Below are 21,279 nucleotides of genomic sequence, written 5' to 3'. Positions count from 1 at the left end.
CTAAAAAGGGGCGGACCGAAAGGGGCGTGCTTTGGTGGCGAGCGGTCGCTGTAGCCCTGGGAAGTCCACGCCTCCTGTAACTCACTGGGAGAGTTTTGTGCCAATTAATTCCGCCATTACCCAGTGGCCACTCAACAATCCCTTCGGTTCCGCCCAGTGGTGTCAACTGGGTTGACAACGCCTAAGTGTGCGCATGCGCCCCAGCGCTACCGCTTTTGGACCTCTCTTCTTTTAAGACCGGGACTCTGCGCACGCCCAAAGGGATCCCCCGCGTCTTAGCGCTCTACCACTTTTCTGCGCGTGCGTCGAGTTTCATGCCTTCAAGTTTTCCTTTTCCGGGTCCCAACTAGGCCCGTCGGGCGCATGCGCCACTGCTAGCTGGCGGCTCGCTTCTCCTTCCGGCCTCCCCCTTGGGCCGGGTCCCGCAGTAGCCGGGCGAGCGCGGAGACCGAAGCGAGTGACCTGTAACCCCGGAAGTGGACCTCAGGGTCCCGGGGCTCTCCCCGGGCCGGAGCCGAGGGAGCCGTCGCCTGCACCCCCGGAACACCCACCCCACGCCCATCTCTGGATGCCGCCGACGGGTGTCCGGCCCGTGCCCCGCGCCTGCCTACCGGCTCGGCCCCTCGGAGCAGTTCTGGGCCGGGGGTGGGGGCCTGGACCCCGCCCCTGATGAGGCTCCACCCCCGCGTCCAGGCCTCGCACCGCTGACTGCCCGGGTCGGCCCCGCCCCCTGCCCGCCCCCTCGCCCGGCCGACCCCTCTCCCCGGCTGGGGGAGGCCATGGCGTGAGCGCGAGGCCGGGCCCCGGGGCCCTCGGGCGCCAGGCGGGGCATGGACCAGCGGCCGCCCCCATGAGGGTCCCGGGAGGGGGGCGCGCGCAGCAGCGGCGGGGCCATGGGGTCGCAGGTATTGCAGATCCTGCGCCAAGGGGTGTGGGCCTCGCTCACTGGCGGTTGGTTCTTCGACCCGCACCAGAGCACGTTCTCCAACTGCTTCCACCTTTACGTCTGGATCTTCCTGCTCACCTTTCCTTTCTTGCTGTACATGGTGAGATGCTGCCGCCACCTGTAACTCCCGCCGGGGAAAGGGAGGGCCGATGTCACGGAGGGGTGCCAGCCTGGCAGGGATTCGGCGCTATGGGGGTGGAGAGGGGACTCACTGCAGAGTTTGGGGTATATGGAGGAGTGGCCAAATTATTCCTTAATTGGGCTGGGTGACCTTGAGCCTCTCATTTGATTTCTCTCCAGTGAGAGGATAGAACCCCCTGACAGGGTCCTTGTACCAGTTCTAAGGGATGGGTGAGGAGGTCTTGTGACTTTGTGAAAGCTGGCTCTGACTGTGGTGGTAGGTCTACCCCACGGGGAGAGGGGACAGGGCTGTGTGAGGAGGAACCTGACTTGCTGCCGCCTCCAGGTCCTGCCCCCCAGCTTGATGGTGGCCGGTGTGTACTGCCTTGTGGTGGCTGTCATCTTCACTACCATCAAGACTGTGAACTACCGGCTACACGCTATGTTCGATCAGGGCGAGATTGTGGAGAAGCGCAACTCGACCATGGGGGAGCCAGAGGAGGAGCCTGCGCAGGGGGACAGCAGTCTGCCCAGGTGAGTAGGGGAGGGGCTGTGTTGGGAATTAAGGGGCCTTAGTGCCTGAGCTTAAGCCTCGGAGCCTTAGGGACATTGGCTCCAGGAGCAGGTGAGCACCTGTTCTCTGGTCAGCCCCAGACTTGTGAGAGGACCCTTGAGAAGAGAGGAGTGCTGGGGATAGCGGAGGAAGTATAATCTAAAGGGAGGGGGAGGTTAGCTGAAAGCTGAGGCTTTTCTCCACTGCTAGGGACCCTGGTGTGGAGATGACAGTGTTTCGGAAAGTGAGTTCCACACCTCCGGTACGCTGTAGCTCCCAGCATTCTGTGTTTGGCTTCAACCAGGTCTCGGTGAGTGGTCCCTACCCTCGGCCTGTCCCACTCCTCTCCTGGGAGCCTGTCTGCACTGGGGTATGTCCCGAGCCTACTTCTTACCCTGCTTGTTCCTTCATTTCTCTCTTTGTCTGCTCAGGAGCTGCTGCCCCGGATGGAGGACTCTGGGCCCCTCAGAGGTAGGTGGCTGCTGGCTGTGTGGAATGAGAGGGCACCCCGATGTCTTGAAATCGTGCTGATGCCTGTGGGGCCATGGTTGCAGACATCAAGGAGCTGGTGCGTGAGCAGGGCAGCAACAATGTGATCGTGACCTCAGCGGATCGAGAGATGCTGAAGCTAAGCTCACAGGAGAAACTGAGTGAGTGGGCATGATCTGGCAGGGGCTTGGGGGGAGGATTGGCTATTTTGTCTTCGAGTCACCCCAACTTTTGCTTCCCCAGAACTCTCTTTGTCCTTCAGGATGGGGCCTTCTCGTCCTGCCCCAGCTGGGCTCTGGGGAAGTGGTGGCCACAGGACCCCTTTAGTGGCTGGTTCCTTTTGCAGCATGCCCTTTCCTCATTTTGTCTTCCTTTTCTCTGATAGTTGGAGACCTTCCCCAGACACCCCCGGGGGCTGCCCCAGATCCCTCTCTCCCCAGCACAGACTCTTCAGAACGTTCTCCCTTGGCTGGGGATGGAGCCCCCTGGAGTGGGAGCAGTGTGGCCGACACTCCCATGAGCCCCCTTCTGAAGGGGAGCCTCAGCCAGGAGCTGAGCAAGAGCTTCCTGACCCTGACCCGGCCTGAGCGGGCCCTTGTGAGGACCAGCAGTCGACGGGAACAACGCCGGGGAGCAGGCGGCTACCAGCCCCTGGACCGGCGGGGCTCCGGTGAGCCCACACCCCAGAAAGCGGGCTCCTCGGATTCCTGCTTCAGTGGCACTGACAGGGAGACGTTGAGCAGCTTCAAGAGCGAGAAGACCAACTCAACCCATCTGGACAGCCCTCCCGGTGGGCAAGCCCCCGAGGGCAGCGACACAGACCCACCCTCTGAGGCTGAGCTGCCCGCATCACCAGATGCCGGAGTCCCCTCCGATGACACGCTGCGGTCCTTTGACACGGTCATAGGAGCAGGGACGCCACCGGGCCCAGCTGAGCCACTCCTGGTTGTGCGGCCCAAGGACTTGGCCTTGCTCCGGCCTACCAAACGGCGGCCCCCCATGCGAAGACACTCCCCACCTGGCCGTGCCCCTCGGCGGCCCCTGCTTGAAGGTGGGGGCTTCTTTGAGGACGAAGACACCAGCGAGGGCAGCGAACTGAGCCCAGCCTCCAGCCTCCGCTCTCAGCGCCGCTACAGTACTGACAGCTCTTCTTCCACTTCGTGCTATTCCCCCGAGAGCCCCCGTGGTGCAGCAGGGGGACCCCGGAAGCGACGGGCCCCCCATGGGGCTGAGGAGGGGACTGCTGTGCCCCCCAAGCGGCCCTATGGGACCCAGCGGACGCCTAGTACCGCCAGCGCCAAAACGCATGCCCGCGTGCTGAGCATGGATGGGGCTGGGGGTGATGTCCTAAGGGCCCCCCTGGCTGGCTCCAAGGCTGAGCTGGAGGCCCAGGCGGGGGTGGAGCTGGCTTCTGGTGAGCCTGCTGTGCTGCCTGCTGAGGCCCACAGGGGACCTGCCGCCAACCAGCCCGGCTGGCGGGGGGAGCTGCAAGAGGAAGGTGCTGTGGGGGGAGGTGAGTGCCCGCTCTGGTGGGGGGTGGGGGCGGTGAGCTAGGTATGGGCTTGGGTTTGGACAAAGGCCAGGCTGGAGTGGAGCTGGTCAGAGTCAGCTCGGCTTCTGTCTCAGGCAGCAGGTGGATGTGGACTGAGTGGTTGAGTGATGTCTACTGAACCCCTCAGATGAGCAGGGCTGGGAGATCTCAGACACCCGGCTCCAGGTCCTGCAGTTAGCACAGAGCCCCTGTGCATCGGGGACTCTTGAGCGTCCACGTTCATTCTCCTGGGCTACCAGCGGGGCAGGGCAAGATTGTGTCCTTATTTCTAAATGTGGAAACTGAGGCACAAGCGGTTAGGTGACCTGGCTAGGCCCCGGAGGCAGGACACGGTTGGATTAGGCCTGACCTAAGCTGCCAGCGCCGCCCCCCCATCCCCCCACCCCCGTGTCCGAGGCTGTGTCCGAGCCTCTGTGGCTTATGCACGGGGCCTCTCCCTGGGCAGCAGCTGACGAGACTGGCAAGCGGGACCGCACGAGCAGTGTGCGGCGGACTCAGGCGATCCGCAGGCGCCACAACGCGGGCAGCAACCCCACCCCTCCGGCTTCTGTCATGGGCTCGCCGCCCAGGTGAGCACCTGCCGGTCGGTCGGAAGGGCAGCGGGGGCCAGTGGCTCTGAGTGGCGCTGACCCGCGGGCTGACCCCTCCTCAGCAGCCTGCAGGAGGCTCAGCGCAGCCGGGCTGCCTCTCACTCCCGGGCGCTAACGCTGCCCTCCGCCCTGCACTTCGCTTCCTCCCTGCTGCTCACGCGGGCCGGCGCCACCGTGCACGAGGCCTGCACCTTTGACGACACGTCCGAGGGTGCTGTGCACTACTTCTACGACGAGAGTGGTGAGCCCCTCCCCGAGTCCAGGGGCCCGGCCCCTGAGCCTGGCACCCCCTTCCCTCCTGCCGAGGGTCTTCGTCATCCCAGTGGCAGTGCTCGCTCTGTTGGCCACGGACCACCCGCTCAGCCCGTGGTGACGGCTTTCCCTGTGCTGCCCGCCATCAAACCTGCAGCCTCTCTGAGACGTGGGTGGCCTCGTTATTCCTGCTCTGCCTGGGAGGAAGCTGAGGCACGGCCTGAAGTCACAGCAGAGCAAGTGGCAGAATAGGGACCCGAACCCAGGGCAGGCTGATCTGCAGGCCCTCTCCTCCCCAGCTCGGGGTTCCTAGGGGCTGGGCTGCCATCCATGGGAACTCCTCACCAGGTGGCCCGTGTGGGTGAGGCCTTGGTGTCCCTGTCCCTGACGTGCTGCCTTGTGTCCCATACCCCTGGCCCAGGTGTGCGGCGTTCCTACACCTTCGGCCTAGCTGGAGGCGGCTACGAGAACCCGGTGGGGCAGCAGGGGGAGCAGGCGGCCAATGGAGCTTGGTGAGTCTCCAAGCTGGGGCTCTCCTGGCGAGCAGCCTGGCGGGTTGCCGTTTCTGGGGATTTTCTCTTTTCTTTGCTGTGCTGGGGCAGGGACAGCTCAGAACCTTCAGGAGAAGAGAGTGGGAAGCAGCAGAGGGCAGGCCTACGGGGATCCTTTGACGCTGTAGGAACGTGATATTTCTGGGCAGGAGGCTTCCAAGAAGCCCAGGGCCTGGGAGGCAGGCACTTCTGCCACTGGCTTCCTCTGGATCCTCTGTGATCCTCTTGGGTATCTGAGCAGCCCCCTGAGGTCCCCAGTTATGGCCTGACTTTGGCCTTAGTCCCACCGCTGTCCTGGGGCTCTCCAGTGGCCCCGATCTTCATGGCTGCTGTTCCTACAGGGACCGCCACTCGCATTCCTCCAGCTTCCACTCGGCCGATGTCCCTGAGGCAGCGGGTGGCCTGAACCTGCTGCAGCCGAGGCCCGTGGTTCTGCAGGGCATGCAGGTGCGCCGCGTGCCCCTGGAGATCCCGGAGGTGAGGAGCCAGTGGTCAGGGAAGGACCTGTAGGAGGGGCCGCGGCGGCAGGGGGTGCAGGGCAGGTTGCGGAGCCCAGGTACCGAGAGGGACAGGCCGCTCAAGTGAGGGCTCTGGGGGCCCGCATTTGTGTCCTGACCTTTGATGGCTGGCCCTGGGTGTGCAGGCTCTGGATGTCTATGGCCCAAGGAGTTGTTCATTCGTTTATTCACCAAGCGTGTATGGAGTATCTTCTTTATTCCAGAGGGGCCCAGAGGGAGCGGGGATGGTGGGTCTCTGCGGTGAAACCCACAGAAGACATCAGCTTACCTGGCCGTGGCCTGCTGCTCCTTGTGCTAGGCCTGGGTGCATGGCATGGCTCCGGGCACTCTGTCCCTGTTCGTTACCATAAGCTCCTGTTTCACTCCTAAAAGTGTCCCGGTTTGGATAATAATTTGCGTGGTCAGTCTAGGAACAACAGAAGTTTTAAGGACGTGCAAGACGCAGACTCAGAACTTAAAGAACTGTGGTAAAAGGGGCACCCACACACCTAACGCTCAGGGTCACAGACCATGTGCAGTGCCCAGAAGCCCCATGTATCCCTTTCTGATGCATTTATTTTCCTTAGTTGTCACACAGGAGGGGCACCATGGTCCTGATACAGCTGATGGCCACATCCAGAGGCAGGGGCCGTGCATCTTTGGCTCTGCATGGTATCCCCAAGGCCTGGCACAGGGCCAGGCCCATAGCTCGCCCCCTGAGTATTTGCTGAATGAAGGGCACAAGAAATTCCAAGAGACGAAGTAGCTTGCCTAGGGCCTCACAACACAGCCGTTGGCACCCAGGCCTGTCGTCAGGGCTGGTGTGCTCTGTGTTCAGCGTGGGGTGGTCAGAGTGATCCGTGATGGCTCTGTCCAGGAAGACGGTACCATTTGTACTGGGTCCCAGAGGACAGGGTGGACTTCACTGAGCCCAGGAAGAGGCAGGAGAGGCTGCCTGAGTGGGGAGGACAGACGTGGGCGCGGGTGACTCTGGCCCTCGGCAGCCCCAGCAGTCCCCAGCAGCCACTGAGCCATGTCCCGGGCACCTGGAGAGAGGAGCGCGCCTCTGTGACAGAGCAGGACAGGCCACAGGGCCACTAGGTGGCGGGGACTCTCTGTGCTGGAGGAGATGGCTGACCAGCCAGTGTGCATCGGGAAGGGGAGTGGTGGCAAGGGACTGTGTTGGGGGGCGAGGGGCTGATGGCTGCGGCTGTGGGGACCGCAGTTTGACCTGCTGGACCAGGACTCCCTGCACGAATCCCAGGAGCAGACACTGATGGAGGAGGCGCCGCCGCGGTCCCAGCACAGCTACAAGTACTGGCTCCTTCCTGGCCGCTGGACCTCCGTGCGCTATGAGCGGCTGGCCCTCCTGGCCCTGCTGGACCGGTGAGTGCCTGGCCCCGGGCCTTGCGGACCCTCTAAACGTGTGGCGCCCATCACGGCATCAGAGAACCTAACGGCGGGGGCCACTGAAGGTGCCTCAGGGGCTGAGGTCTGGTGGTGGGGTTTGACTAGGTCCTTCTGGGGTATAAAGAGGTGGCCGAGTGGGTGGTGCTCTAGTTACTCCCTGTCCGAAAGCTCTGCTCCCGACTATTCCCATCCAGTCTGTTGCTTCTATTTGCTTTAGTGTTAGAGTTGACGAAATTGAGTTCTGTCGTCTAAAAAAGCTCATAAACCCTTTATCCGAGTCTTTTCATTTCTCAGGGGTAATTGAGGCCCAGGAAGCCAGAGAGGGAAGTCAGATGGCTTTTGTTGTCTGCGTGGATGGCTTGGGCCTAGAACCTGTGGCCCGGCTTCCCACATTCTGGATTTCCTCGTGGCACTGCCGTGGGCGTGTGTCGGGCACCGCCTGTGTGCATACGCGGCATGTTTGATTGGGCATGCGTGAGCCGCACACGCGCAAGCCCCTCAGTGGTGGTCCTTGGAGCCTCAGGGCCCGGAAGGGGCCGAGATCGGGATGTAGGGCAGCAGTGGGGCAGCTTCCAGGAGCAGGGGCCACCTGGCTCCGTCTTTGAAAGGGATAGGTTCGAATGTTTAGAGGAGGAGGGGTGGTCTGGGCACAGGCTCAGACGTGGGCCTTTGTGACTGGGTCTTGTCCTCCCCACTCCACCTGTCTTCGCTCCACTAGCCGGGAAGGAGATGGGTGTGCCCTGACCCTGCTGTCTCTCCAGGACTCGGGGGCTGGTGGAGAACATACTCGGCGTCGGCCTGAGCAGCCTCGTCGCCTTCCTGGGGTACCTGTTGCTGCTCAAGGGCTTCTTCACGGATATCTGGGTCTTCCAGTTCTGCTTGGTCATCGCCTCCTGCCAGTATTCCCTGCTGAAGGTCAGGCGTTGCTCCTTGCGTTTCCTTCCCCCACCCACCTCTTTCCAGATATCTCCATGCCTGCGACCTGTTTTGGGGGGTGTGAGCTTGGAAGCGGAGAAGGTGCTTAAGATCCCCTGTAGTCAGCCTCCCATTTTACCCATGAGAGAACCGAGGCCCAGAACGGTGTAGGGTCCTGCCCTGGCCACCCCTGACAGTCCGGTGATGGAACTGAGCAGGTCCTGGGGTCTCTGACCCTCCCTTGGGCTCTGGCTCTCGTTGCCAACGTAGCTCCTGTCTCTTCCAGAGCGTCCAGCCTGATGCGGCATCTCCCATGCACGTGAGTACCAGTGCCTTTCCCCACGAGGCTCGGGTGTGGGCCCTGGGTAGGGCCTGAGACAGGTGTGGAGGGGTCTGGGAGAGGCAGGGTTCCCTTACCACCCCCATGGCCTCGGATCCTCAGTCCTGCTGCCCTCACCCTGCCAGGCTTTCTATCTTGGAGCAGGCATGAGCCTGTGCGTGTGTGTGCGTGCACGTGTGTGCGGGGTGGTCGGCTGGGGAGACCTGGCCCCTCACTGTCCTGCTCCCTAGGGCCACAACTGGGTGATCGCATATAGCCGGCCTGTCTACTTCTGTATCTGCTGTCTGCTCATCTGGCTGCTGGACGCCCTGGGCTCAGCTCAGCCCTTCCCCCCCGTCTCCCTCTACGGCCTCACGCTCTTCTCCGCCTCCTTCTTCTTCTGTGCCCGTGACGTGGCCACCGGTGAGATCGGGCAGCGTTGAGGTGGCCCTGGGGGAGTGAGGCCCCAAGGGTGACGGGCCAAGGGGTGGCCTGCAGGCTGACCGACCGGACCTTTGCTTTCCCTCCCTGCCAGTGTTTACCTTGTGCTTCCCGTTCGTCTTCCTCCTGGGTCTCCTGCCCCAGGTCAACACTTGCCTCATGTACCTGCTGGAGCAGATAGATATGCACGGCTTCGGGGGTACAGGTATGGGGCCCATAGGTGGCTTGGGGGTCGGGAGGCAGCGTGGGGCCCTGAAGGGGCTGTGGCTTAGATACGTGGCTCCAGCCTTTTGCTGATCTTTCTCCTGTGTTTAAACTGTGGATCTCAAGAGCCCGTCTCTTCCCCCCTCCTCCCCCCAAGCAAGTGGTTTAAACCCAAGGATGCCAGAAGCTCTGGGGACCTCTCAGGGCTCAGGGAGCAGACAGCAGTGGGCTGGGGATGGGTCCCAGGGAGGTTAGCCTGTGGGAATTGCGGGGCAGCAGGGTGGAGTTGGGGTGGGATGCCAGCAGGTAGGAGCTGGTCTTTACCTGCTCTTTCCTCCCCCCTGACAGCTGCCACCAGCCCGCTCACGGCTGTCTTCAGCCTCTCCCGCAGCCTGCTCGCTGCTGCCTTGCTCTATGGTTTCTGCCTCGGGGCCATCAAGGTAGGGATGACCGGTGGGGTGGGGGGCATGCTGAGGCCCAGGGGGTCATTGGGGCAGGACCGTGAATTGGGCTCAGCGGTGGCTTCTCCCAAGGGCCCCCCCCAGCCCCCCCCAGCCCCCCCCCAGCACCGCCCCCCAACGCTTACCCTTGCCTCCCTTGACCAGCATGGGTTCTCTCCCCAGACTCCTTGGCCGGAGCAGCACGTCCCTGTCCTCTTCTCGGTCTTCTGTGGCCTCCTGGTGGCACTGTCCTACCACCTGAGCCGTCAGAGCAGTGACCCCACTGTGCTCTGGTGGGTGCCCGCATGTGCCTGTCCGTGCGCACGTGTGTGTTTGTGCGAGTGTGCATGGCAGGAGTTGGCGGTGGGGACCTGTGCGCATGCCTGTCACCAGCTGACCGTGGAGCCCGCGGCCGGAGGGGCGGCCTCCGCAGACCCGGGCCCCTGCCTTTTCTCACCCACCCCAGGTCCCTGATCAGGAGCAAGCTCTTCCCCGAGCTGGAGGAGCGGAGCCTGGAGACAGCTCGGGCTGAGCCCCCAGACCCACTGCCAGACAAGATGCGCCAGTCGGTGGTGAGAGGCTGGAGCGTGGGGTTCTAGTCTCAGGGCGGAGGGCTGCCGGGGTGCGGTCGGCCCCGGGCTGGCGGGCACCCACGCTCGTGTCTCCGGCCTTGCAGCGTGAGGTCCTGCACTCCGACCTGGTGATGTGTGTGGTGATCGCCGTGCTCACCTTCGCCATCAGCGCCAGCACCGTCTTCATCGCCCTGAAGGTTCGTGTGGCCCGGGCCACCCCTCCCCCCTCGCTCTTCGCAGGAGCCTGCTGCGCTTGAGGGCCCCGGGCCACCGTGGCCTCATGTCCTTCTCCGCCCAGGCCTGTGTCCCGGCCCCGTGGGCCCCATGGCCCGCGTGCCTGGGCTGAGCCCCCGGCCTCTCCCTCTTGCAGTCAGTGCTGGGCTTCGTGCTGTACGCGCTGGCCGGGGCCGTGGGCTTCTTCACGCACTACCTGCTGCCGCAGCTCCGCAAACAGCTGCCCTGGTTCTGCCTGTCGCAGCCCGTGCTGAAGCCGTCGGAGTACAGTCAGTATGAAGTGCGGGGTGAGTGCCTGCCCGCCGGGGGGGCTGGGGTCCCTCCACCGCACCTGCCCCCCTGCCTTGACGGGGGGCGGGGGGGGGGGGGCAGGGGAGGTCCCTGCAGCCCGGTGAGAGCTCAGAGTGCCAGCAGGGGGCAGCCTCTGTCCACGCCCCGGTCCCCACGCGGCCCTGGGGCAGCCCTGCCTGCCCTCTTGTCCTGCTTGCTGCGCCCCGGCCAGGCCCCCGCTTGCCTCCCACCCTGCCCGCCCTGCTCTTTCTCTGCTTGTCTTGCTTTCTCTGGGGAGATGGAGGATGGAGGATTCCAAGGCCCTAAGGGGCTCTGTCGTCCGGAAGGATTGACTGGTTGCCCATAGACTAGGTCTTGCCAGGCCCATTTTCATTTGGGCTGTGTGATGAAAGCGCCTCTAAGCCTCGGATTCATCACCTGGATCTGTTAACACGAAGTTCCACTTGCCCTGTTCTGCGTAAGCGATGAGAGATTTTGCCCACTGGGCCAGCGTTCCCACGTGGCTATAGTCAGCCCAAGCCAGGGGGCAGTGACCCGTGATGACGGGGCTGTAGCTCGAGGTCACCGTGTGTGTGGGCCTCACCCAGCCTGCCTTGGCTTCAGCGGGCATCGGGGATGTCCTCATTAGCTTTGTTTTTCCACACAGCAGAATGGGCAAAGCGTGTGCCCTGAGACCCTGAATGTCCTGCCGGGGCCTCCTCGCCCTCATTTGAGCTGCCACAAAGTCTCTGGGGACCTGCAGAGCCGTGCTTTGCCTTCCCTCCAGGCCCCCTCCGGGTGTGCACCTGACCTGGCCCAGCAGTGGGAGGGGAACGCGGGGGGTCAACAGTCCTGCCTCCTGTTGCAGGCGCTGCGCAGGTGATGTGGTTTGAGAAGCTGTATGCCAGCCTTCAGTGCATCGAGAAGTACCTCATCTACCCCGCCGTGGTGCTCAATGCCCTCACGGTGGACGCCCATGCCGTCGTCAGCCATCCGGACAAGTTCTGCCTCTAGTGAGGACTGGCCGCCCCCCCCCCCCCGCCCCGCCCCATCCCACCATCTACGTTCCCATGGGGCACGTGGGACACTGAAGCCCACAGACGGAATGATGCCTGCCTCAGTTGCCCCAGCAAGCGAAAGCAGTTTTCGAGCTCCTGACAGTCTGTTGAGACAGTTGCCTCTTTGAAAACGGATGTGTCTCCCAGATGTGTCTTTAAAGGGGGACCTTTTTAGGGAGCAGAGACTGAGCATCCCTTGCCCACAAGAGCAGGGCCCAGCTCGGTGGAGCCCAGGCCAGGGCCGGGGAGGGATGGGCCCTGACCCCCTCCGCCCCGCCGCGAGTCCCACCTGCCACCTAATGCCTGTTCCTCATCCACAGCTGCCGGGCGCTGCTGATGACCGTGGCTGGTCTGAAGCTGTTGCGCTCAGCCTTCTGCTGCCCACCCCAGCAGTACCTGACCTTGGCCTTCACTGTCCTGCTCTTCCACTTCGACTACCCACGCCTCTCCCAGGGATTTTTGCTCGACTACTTCCTCATGTCCCTGTTCTGCAGCAAGGTGAGTTGGCGGCCATGTTGCAGGCTCTAGGCTGTGCAGCGGGAGCAGAACCTGCCTGTGTTGGCAGTGGGGAAAACTTCCCCAGGGGCCTGCAGCCCTGTAGTTGCTGCCCCATGTCGGCCCCGCCGTGGGCCTTCGCAGCGCGTGCCCCAGGGGCACAGAGGAAGCACCAAAGTGACGTGCCTCGGGTCCCCCAGAGAATTGGTGACCAGCCAGGACTGGAATCCAGGTCTATCTGACTTCGCCGCCTGTTCTTGGAGTCATGGCCCTTCACCACCTTCCTCGTGAGCAGTTACTAGGTAGTTAAGACTTGGCCTTGTCCTCTGGAAACCAGCCTCTGAGCTCTGCCCCTTGGCCAGCCACAGCCCTGGGGAGCAGTTAAGAGCTGAGTTTTAAAAGCCCCTAGGGCCTGGATAGATCTAGACTGCTCTGCCAGACTGTGGGACCCCCTGATGTGGGGTTCAGTGGGGGAAATCACTGAACAAAGAGCCATTCCCTGACACTGTCCCGGAGGCCTGTGGTGGTCTCTGCCGCGGGACCCCAGCATGGCCCTGAGCCATTTTCACTTTTACGTGGGCATTCTAGTCTGGTTTCTGGTCTGGTCCAGGATGGTAGAGATCCAAACCGTGCTCCCCTCTGAGGGCAGGGCCCGTCTCGACTTTCAATATCATGGTCGAGGCCCAGGCTCATCGCTGACGGCTTGAGCAAGTCGTCGTCCTACCCTGCTTTTTCTGAACTTTCCCATCTGCAAAAGGGGGCAAGAATAGGAAGCTCCCAGGGTGGTCCCGCCAATAGTCGGCTAACACTCCCTTAGAGGGTCTGCTAACGGTAACAGGTGCTTTGAGCCAGGTCCAGAGAGAGAGGGCTGGGAGTGATGTTGAGCTTGACTCCCACACGGGCAGCCACTGGGGTAGCCCTGAGGCTCTGCATGGGGTGCTTGGTTGACCCCACCTCTGTGAGTGACCTGTGTATCTTTTCCTCTTCCCTCTCCGACCCCGCCAGCTGTGGGACCTGCTGTACAAGCTGCGTTTTGTGCTGACCTACATCGCGCCCTGGCAGATCACCTGGGGCTCCGCTTTCCATGCTTTCGCCCAGCCCTTTGCCGTGCCTCGTACCCAGCCTGCTGCCTGCGGCCTGGGGGTGGGGGGGGGCGGCGCGCGGGGAGGACGGCGGCCTGGATGGGGGCGTGCGGGGCAGGTTGATGAGAGTTAAGGGGTGGTGAGGAAGGCTCGGGAGGCTCCTGTGTGCCCGCCACCTCCTTGACTCGTGCGCAGACTCGGCCATGCTGTTCGTTCAAGCTCTGCTCTCAGCGCTTTTCTCCACGCCACTCAACCCCCTGCTGGGCAGCGCCGTCTTCATCATGTCCTACGCGCGGCCCCTCAAGTTCTGGGAGCGCGACTACAAGTGAGTCTTGAGGGAGCAGGCGGGTCACCCAGGGGGTCCTCGGAAGGAAGGGGAGCTTGGGGCCCCGGCGGGGCGCAGAGAGGGGCCGCAGCAGGGGTGCACGTGCTTGGGCACGGCGGGCTTCGGGTGGCTAATCTGATGAGCACAAAACCTGAGTCTGTCCGAGCCTCGGGCTCACCCCCTGCGCTTCCTGGCCGTGTGGTCCTGGGGGAGGCCCCTCACGTCCCAGAGCCTCGGCCTCCTGTGAAATGGGACTCTCATGGCATCTGTGCAGAGAACAGGGCTGTGGGCTCCGAGGCCACAGTGGTGGGCGGGCGGGCGGGAGGGACTCCCTTTTCTGAACCTGTCGGCCGACTGTGTTTGTCCTTCTGTCTGAACAGCACTAAACGTGTGGATCATTCCAACACCCGCCTGGTCACCCAGCTGGATCGGAACCCCGGTGTGTACTCGGCCATCCGGGGCCTTTTAGGGTGGTGCCTCCCTGGGGAGGGGGACTCGCTTGTCATTTTTTTCCATTTGTCTGTCTGTCCTGGGTCTCAGGCGCTGACGACAACAACCTCAACTCCATCTTCTATGAGCACTTGACACGCTCGCTGCAGCACACGCTGTGTGGGGACCTGGTGCTGGGCCGCTGGGGCAACTATGGCCCTGGCGACTGCTTCGTCCTGGCCTCCGACTACCTCAACGCCCTGGTGCACCTCATCGAGGTTGGCAATGGCCTCGTCACCTTCCAGCTGCGTGGCCTTGAGTTCCGGGGTGAGCCGCGGGGCCTGGGCCTGATGTTTCATAGGGTGTGAGGGCTGGGTTCTAGTCCAGCCCTGCCCTGGTTTGCGCGGTGACCTTGAGCAAGGAGCTCTTCCTCCCTAGGCCTGGATTTCCCAGTATGAGTGGTGAGATGGCAGGGTGTCCTTCGGCCAAGCTGCGTCCCTGTCCTGACTCGGGGTCCACAGGGACTGAGCAGGCTGCCCTGGCGGAAGTGTGGGCCTGGAGTTCTGGGTTCTCCCATCAGCTGCCCTGGCCTGCTCTCTGGTCTTGGGCTTGGCTCAGGTTGAGTGGCCCGTAAAGCCCCTGGTGGGTGAGCTGGCTCTTTGCCCTCAGGAAGACGCACATGCCGGACGCGAGCTTCAGAAGAGGCCTCTCAGGGTACAGAGGGGCTCGAGGCACGGCTCATGAGCACTGTGAACCTGAGCGGGTCACTTCTAGGAGTTTCAGTCTCTGCCGTGGCCTCCGGGAGTCTAGAGGAGGAAGGGTCGTGCATCTAGCAACGGTTGCTCCCGGCATCCACAGGCAGGGCACGGTGAAGACCCGGGCCCTTGCTGGGGAGAAGGCGGGCGGGGAGGCCCCGGGGCCCACTGACAGTGCGCCGCGCCCCCGCAGGTACATACTGCCAGCAGCGCGAGGTCGAGGCCATCACGGAGGGCGTGGAGGAAGATGAGGGCTGCTGCTGCTGCGAGCCCGGCCACCTGCCGCGGGTCCTGTCCTTCAATGCCGCCTTCGGGCAGCGCTGGCTGGCCTGGGAGGTGACGGCCAGCAAGTACGTGCTGGAGGGCTACAGCATCAGCGACAATAATGCGGCCTCCATGCTGCAGGTCTTTGATCTCCGCAAGATCCTCATCACTTACTACGTCAAGGTACGGCCGGCGGGTGGCCGGGCGGCAGGGGTCCCTGCTAACGATCGCTCACTGACCGGGAGCGTCCTGGGTGGCATCTTCTGGTTGGTGGGGAACCGTTTTGCCCAAGGGAAGCAGAGGCCTTTGAGAGTTTAAGCATCCTCCGAGATGCCACCTACCACGGGACGGCAGGCCTCAGGGGCCCCGGCAGCTTGTGTGTGGCTGCAACAGTGGAGTGGGCGGGGGGGGGGGGGGGGGGCTCGCTGTCACCCTCCTCTGGAAGATGCAACTTGGACAGTGAGTATGGAGGCAGGTGGGCAGCGTGGGCATGGAGCCCCTCATTGGGCTGCTGGTCCTGGGAAGGGCAGCTGGTGAGGCCAGCCTTCTAGACCCCAGCACCCCGCCCACCTCCCATCAGCACAGAGGGACAGTGATGCTAACGGTGGTAAGTGATAACCATAGGCGTGGCTGCCCCCAGCAGTGGTGACTACCAGGGGGCAGGCTCTGTGCCAGGCACCACTCCTGAGCTGGGTGAAGCCCACCACACCCTTCAAGAGAGATCCCGATGTCTCAACTGTGGAAGCTGGCTGGCAAAACGAAGTGATTAGCCCGAGGCCCCAGGATCAGGAGAAAGTGGCAGAGCTGAGCTCAGACCCAGGCCCGGGCCTGGGGGCGGTGTTGAGGGCTGTGAGGCACAGTGTGGGATCCAGTGGGAGCCCTGGACTGGGTTCTGGGAAGCCTCCTTTGGGATGTCACCTCCTTTGCTGTGCCTCAGTTTATCCCCTTGAGGAGGAGGGGTCCCTGTAGTTCTGTGAGCAGACAGGAATGATGGCCCCCAGAGGAAGGGCACCACGGCAGTGAGGTGAGGGTGGTTCCTGCCCACGTTCCCTCTGCCCTCAGCAGCTGCCCTGGGGCTCCCTGTGCGGGGCCGGGGCGGGGCGGAGGCATGCTGGGGCCCAGGGAAGCCTGCTCACCTGAGGTTCTCTCTCGGGCAGTCCTCTGCACCTCCTGGCTGTCCTCTTGTCTCCGTGGACGTCCCATCTGTGGCACGCACCAAGAGAAGCTGTAATTTCTCTGTCGTTTTTCCCGTCCACCCAGCCACCCCTAGGGAAGGGTGTGCGAGCCTCACGCCCCTCACCTTCACCAAGAAAGACACTGTGGTCCAGACAGGGCCATTGCCAGTCTCAGGTCATCCGGGGTCACAGTTCTGTCCACCGTCTTCCCCCACTGTCAGAAGTGCCCCTACGCAGGTCACCCTGCTGCTTCCCGCGAGCCCAGCTCAAGGCCAGCGCGGCCTTCTCGTGGCCATGCACCAGGCACCCAGCCAGGCCCGGGCTGGCAGGCTGCGATGAGCCCCACCCCTGCCCAGCTTACCGCCCCATGGGGGAGCTCACCGGCCACGGCTACAGCTGCCTCACAGGCTGGGCACGGTCAGAGCAGGGTAGTGGTGTCCGGAGGACCTGGGGAATGCTCTGCCAAAGACAGAGTGTGGACTGAAATTTGGAAGGGTGAGTTGGGGCTGCCAGGGGCAGTGCCTGGTGGGGGGGGGTGGCAGCTGTTGAGGGCAGCTTCCGGGGCCTGCATATCCCACCAGAGCTACCCTGCTGGACGTTCCTACTCCTACTGCCTGGGGGCCCTCTGTTCGTGGCCAGCCGCAGCACCCTCCCCAGCCCTGGACTTCCCACCCTGTCCCCGGGCACGGGGCCAGCCCCATCGGCTCCATCCCAGGGTGGCCCATGGAATCCCAATAACCTTCCCGGTTGCCAACTGCCAGCCTCACACTGCCCATTCGTCCTACCTGTCTGCCTTCCAGAAGCTCTTCTCCGTTGGCTCAAACCCCTGTTCAGCAACGAGCATCCCCTGAAAGGGTATAGGAGCCTCTGACTTTGGACACAGGTTGCTGTGCCTTTGCCTTTTTTTTGAGAGGAATGCCCTGTGGCTGTCAGACCTCAGCTGCCTAAAGGGACCCATGACCCACAGGCACTTAGGCCCCACTGGCCTGTAGGCAGCCCCACTACCTCAGCCTGACCTTCCAAGGCCTCTGAGACCTGGATCCCACAGCGGAATGGTGTGGAAGGTCCTGGGGGCTCCAATCCTAGCTCAGTCTGCCCTGCTGTGTAACCTCAGGCAAGTCTGCTGTCTTTCTGAACCTCAGTCTCGTACAAATGGGGGATCTGCTGAAGCAAGCAGGCGAGCACTTGCCACAGCGCAGAACCTTCCAGGGGATGTTTAGTAAGCGGGGGCTGCTTCCTGGCAGCTTTCTCACTCCTCCTCCCTGGCCTCGGAGAGGGGAGCAGACTAGCCCGTGTAGCTTCAGGGAACTCAGAGGAGACACGAGGTGGGTGTCCTAGGCCACATCCTGGTGCTTTCTCTTCCGTGGCTAGGGCATGACCCCAGTCACTGGCCCCAGCTCTGATGCCTGCCCTCTCCTCCCAGAGCATCATCTACTACGTGAGCCGCTCACCGAAGTTGGAGGCGTGGCTCAGCCATGAGGGCATTGCAGCAGCCCTGCGGCCCGTGAGGGCGCCGGGCTACGCTGACTCAGACCCCACGTTCTCACTGAGTGTGGATGAGGACTATGACCTTCGCCTCTCCGGCCTCTCACTGCCTGCCTTCTGTGCGGTGCACCTTGAGTGGATCCAGTACTGTGCCTCCCGGCGCAGCCAGGTCCGGCCCCCATTACCCTGGGGCTGCCCCCTGCCCCCACCCCCCCACCCCCCAGTTCTCCCTTCCCTGTACGTGTCCCTCTTGCTCTCAGCCTCCCTTGGTCTGGGCCCTAGCCCCCACTGCAAGTTCCCTGTCCTGGATCTGAGTGGGGCTCTGGGGACGGGGTCCTTGTGCTGCAGCCTGTGGACCAAGATTGGAACTCGCCGCTGGTCACGCTGTGTTTTGGCCTGTGTGTGCTGGGCCGACGGGCCCTGGGGACAGCCTCGCATAGCATGTCTGCCAGGTGAGTGCCACAGGTCCAGCCGGGCCTCCTGTGTTTTCCTCTACCCCCTCCGCGAAGAGCTCTGGGCCAGCAGCCCCCAGGAACCGCATCAGCCCTTCCTTCAGGGCGGCTCCTCCCCGTGGGCAAGGCGCCTCCCAGTTCTAGACCATGCCCGTTCCTCACCACCCCGTGAGGGCCCTAGACAGAGACCAACCTTGTCAGGATGGGGAAGCGGAGGCCCACCATGAAGAATGGTCTCACCTCAGACCCCTGTGTGGAGCGCCAGAGCTCCGAAACCTTCACGCTCCCCTGTTCCTTCTCTCCCCCAGCCTGGAGCCCTTCCTCTACGGCCTGCACGCCCTGTTCAAGGGGGACTTCCGCATCACCTCCCCACGTGACGAGTGGGTCTTTGCTGACATGGACCTGCTTCATCGTGTGGTGGCGCCCGGGGTTCGCATGGCCCTCAAGCTTCACCAGGTGGGGAGAGGTGTGCCCAGGTAGGGTGGGCATTTGGGGGATGAAGCCACTCCCCAGGGCAGGGGCCACTGACCCAGCCTCCACCCCGTTGGCCCCGCAGGACCACTTCACATCCCCAGATGAGTATGAGGAGCCGGCCGCTCTGTACGATGCCATCGCTGCCAACGAGGAGCGCCTGGTCATCTCGCATGAGGGTGACCCGGCCTGGCGCAGCGCCATCCTCAGCAACACACCCTCACTGCTGGCTCTGCGTCACGTCCTGGATGACGCCTCTGACGAGTACAAGATCATCATGCTCAACCGGCGCCACCTCAGCTTCCGAGTCATCAAGGTGGGGAGGGAGGGCCCTTCCCCCTCAGCCCCCGGCCCCCCGGCCCGGCCCCCCTGCCTGGCCCCGGCCCCCTGACTCTCTTGCGGGGCCGCCCGCAGGTGAACCGCGAGTGCGTCCGTGGCCTGTGGGCCGGGCAGCAGCAGGAGCTGGTGTTTCTGCGCAACCGCAACCCTGAACGTGGCAGTATCCAGAACGCCAAGCAGGCGCTCCGCAACATGATCAATTCTTCCTGTGACCAGCCGCTGGGCTACCCCATCTATGTGTCGCCCCTTACCACCTCACTGGCCGGCAGCCACCCCCAGCTGCGGGCACTGTGGGGCGGCCCCGTCAGCCTGAGTGCCATTGCCCGCTGGCTTCTGCACAGCTGGGAGAGGTGAGCCCTGCACGCCGCCCTGAGCCCGCGGGGCTGAGGTCCTGGAGTGGGAAGCAGAGGCTCAGCGAGGTGAAGCAACTTCCTCCTAGGGCTCAGAGTGAGGAAGTGCTGGAGCCAGGACTGGGCCCTCAGAGCCGACACCATCCCAGAGCTGACCCGCCTTCATGCTGCGCTCCCACAGTTGAAGGTGGCCTTTCGCCTTCAGAGCCGTCGATAATGCCTCTCTTAGAAGACCCTGCAAAGTAGATGGCAAAATCTCTTAGAGATGGGATCCTGGGGCTCAGCGATGTTAGCTGGCTTGTCCTAGAGCTGGGTACTTGCGCCTCTGCGGTCTCGGGCCCTCCCCCTGCCAACCTGTCCCTCCCCGCCGCCCCCATCCCAGGCTTCATAAGGGCTGCGGTGCCGGCTGCAACAGTGGTGGGAACGTGGACGACTCGGACTGTGGCGGAGGTGGCGGCTTGACCTCCCTCAGCAATAACCCCCCCCCGGCACACCCCACACCTGAGAACACAGCAGGTGAGCTGGCGAGGCCGGCCTGAGCCAGTGGGCGAGAACAGCCTAGCTGAGATCTTGACCCTCTTACCTGTCTCCCACAGGCAGTGGTGACCAAGCCCTCCCTCCCGGCCCAGGCTGGGGCCCTCGGCCTTCCCTGAGCGGCTCTGGTGATGGGCGCCCCCCTCCTCTGCTGCAGTGGCCGCCCCCTCGGCTCCCTGGACCAACCCCTGCTTCTCCCGCCCCCACTGAGGGTCCCCGGCCCTCAAGGCCTCCTGGCCCCGGTCACCTCAGTTCTGAGGGTCCCAGTGGGAAGTGGAGCCTGGGGGGTCGGAAGGGGCTGGGGGGCTCTGAGGCGGAGCCAGCCTCAGGGAGCCCCAAAGGAGGCACTCCCAAATCTCAGGTAAGGGTCCTGTGGAAGGGTTGGGTCCTGAGCTACTCAGGTCTGCTTTTCCATCAATCTGTCTTCCCTCTCCTAGGCGCCCCTAGACCTCAGCCTCAGCCCAGATATCAGCACCAACGCCTCCTCGCCCCCCCGAGCAGCCCAGGACATTCCGTGCTTGGACAGCAGTGCTCCTGAGAGTGGCACACCCACTGGGACCCTGGGTGACTGGCCTGCCCCTGCTGAGGAGCGCGAGAGCCCGGCTGCCCAGCCCCTGCTGGAGCATCAGTACTGAGCAGCCTGGTACCCTCTGGATCCCAGCTCCAGGATTCAGTAACTTGGATCCCTGGTCTCTGGCCCCTTTGCTGGACCACAGAACTGAGTGGCTTTGGCTTCCACATCTGAATCCTCACCTCTGGCTGCCTTAGCCAGAGTATCAGAACTAAGTGGCCCAGATCTCTGACCTTGATCCCTGATCTCTTATCCCTAGTCCAGGGCCTGGGCTCCCCAAACTGAGGCAGGCAGCTTCCCAGCCAGGCCCTAAAAGCCAAACCCATGGGCTGGTCCCGCTTCGAGCCCGAGGCCAGGACTGACTTGACTTGGCCCCTGGGCCTGCACTGCCTGCAGGGGCAGCCCCCTGGCCTGGACCTGGGGCTGAAATGTGGGAAGGGTGGTTTCTTTTTCTCTTTTCTTTCTTTCTTTTTTTTTTTTTTTTCGTGCTTCGGAGACACCAGAATTAATAACACTATTTTTGATTTTGGTTGGTGTTTTCTTTTTCTGACTGGGAATGTTTGGGTGGAGGGTAGAGGAGGGTGGCCAGGTCAGGGTAGATGAGCGGAGAGAGTGGGATAAAGAATGTGGGGCTGGGTTATGATGGAGATAGCGGTAAGACCCAGGTGGGGTTCAGGTAGGCCTAGGCCCCCTTCCTCACAAGCCTATTCCGTTTTAAGCCTTGATCTGAAGTGCATTTTGTCCAGTTTCTCACCCCTATATTTTCAAAGACTTCCAGCTCATGAGGCTAGTGCCTGACATTATCGGCCTTGACCTTGGCGAAAGCCTTTCTCTGAGCCTCAAGTTCTCCAGCTTATAAAGAAGAGAGGACACCTAAGGTGTTTTAAGAATGAGAGCGTGTGGAGAGCACGGTCCAGTGCTCAGTAAGCGCTCATAAATAGTCACTGTTTCTGGGCACCTGCTGTGTTCTGGTGCGAGCCCAGGGGAGGGGGCTGCTAAACAGTAGGAATCCTGCTGCAGCCCTCCCAGTTGGTCTGGAAGGCAGGTACACTTTTCCGCGTTTCTCAGCTGAGGCTGGAGGCGCAACTGCGCGCCGGACTGGGCCTGGCTCTGTTTGGGTGCTCGGACTGCGCGCCGGC

General features: G+C 63.0%; 1 protein-coding gene across 5 annotated transcripts; it reads left to right on the top strand.

Moving 5' to 3' along the window:
- Positions 1-342: 342 nt before the first annotated feature.
- Positions 343-20,669, top strand: PCNX3 (pecanex 3). 5 transcript variants are annotated; one of them, XM_028118454.1, is made up of 35 exons: positions 346-1,046; positions 1,413-1,600; positions 1,830-1,929; positions 2,051-2,090; positions 2,174-2,269; positions 2,494-3,621; positions 4,106-4,229; positions 4,316-4,491; positions 4,924-5,014; positions 5,395-5,530; positions 6,776-6,936; positions 7,722-7,875; positions 8,162-8,194; positions 8,446-8,617; positions 8,730-8,840; positions 9,188-9,279; positions 9,463-9,572; positions 9,746-9,851; positions 9,956-10,048; positions 10,222-10,372; positions 11,224-11,368; positions 11,734-11,911; positions 12,914-13,022; positions 13,186-13,315; positions 13,696-13,754; positions 13,856-14,071; positions 14,693-14,946; positions 17,362-17,592; positions 17,772-17,875; positions 18,184-18,331; positions 18,432-18,662; positions 18,761-19,035; positions 19,418-19,551; positions 19,632-19,930; positions 20,007-20,669. In XM_028118454.1, the coding sequence occupies exons 1-35, from the start codon at positions 894-896 to the stop codon at positions 20,202-20,204; spliced, it is 6,126 nt and encodes a 2,041-aa protein (XP_027974255.1). In that variant the 5' UTR covers positions 346-893; the 3' UTR covers positions 20,205-20,669. The 5 variants fall into 5 exon arrangements, with proteins under 5 accessions (XP_027974258.1, XP_027974255.1, XP_027974256.1 ...); XM_028118455.1 differs by having other exon boundaries at positions 4,313-4,491; positions 6,794-6,936; XM_028118452.1 differs by having other exon boundaries at positions 4,313-4,491.
- The last annotated feature ends 610 nt before the right edge of the window (positions 20,670-21,279 follow it).

The sequence above is a fragment of the Eumetopias jubatus genome, unplaced genomic scaffold (genome assembly GCF_037043125.1).
Source record: "Eumetopias jubatus isolate StellerSeaLion01/CBP00866 unplaced genomic scaffold, mEumJub1_p1.0 scaffold_13, whole genome shotgun sequence".
Taxonomy (NCBI): Eukaryota; Metazoa; Chordata; class Mammalia; order Carnivora; family Otariidae; genus Eumetopias; species Eumetopias jubatus.
The sequence above is the reverse complement of the archived record's forward strand: the minus strand, read 5'-3'. Positions and strand labels throughout refer to the sequence as shown.

Excerpts from the sequence above, each read along its gene's own strand:
- PCNX3 (XM_028118452.1), top strand. The coding sequence starts at position 894 with ATGGGGTCGCAGGTATTGCAGATCCTGCGCCAAGGGGTGTGGGCCTCG. Across the intron at positions 2,091-2,173 it reads GGACTCTGGGCCCCTCAGAG|ACATCAAGGAGCTGGTGCGT; the intron begins GTAGGTGGCTGC and ends CCATGGTTGCAG. Across the intron at positions 5,015-5,394 it reads CAGGCGGCCAATGGAGCTTG|GGACCGCCACTCGCATTCCT; the intron begins GTGAGTCTCCAA and ends CTGTTCCTACAG.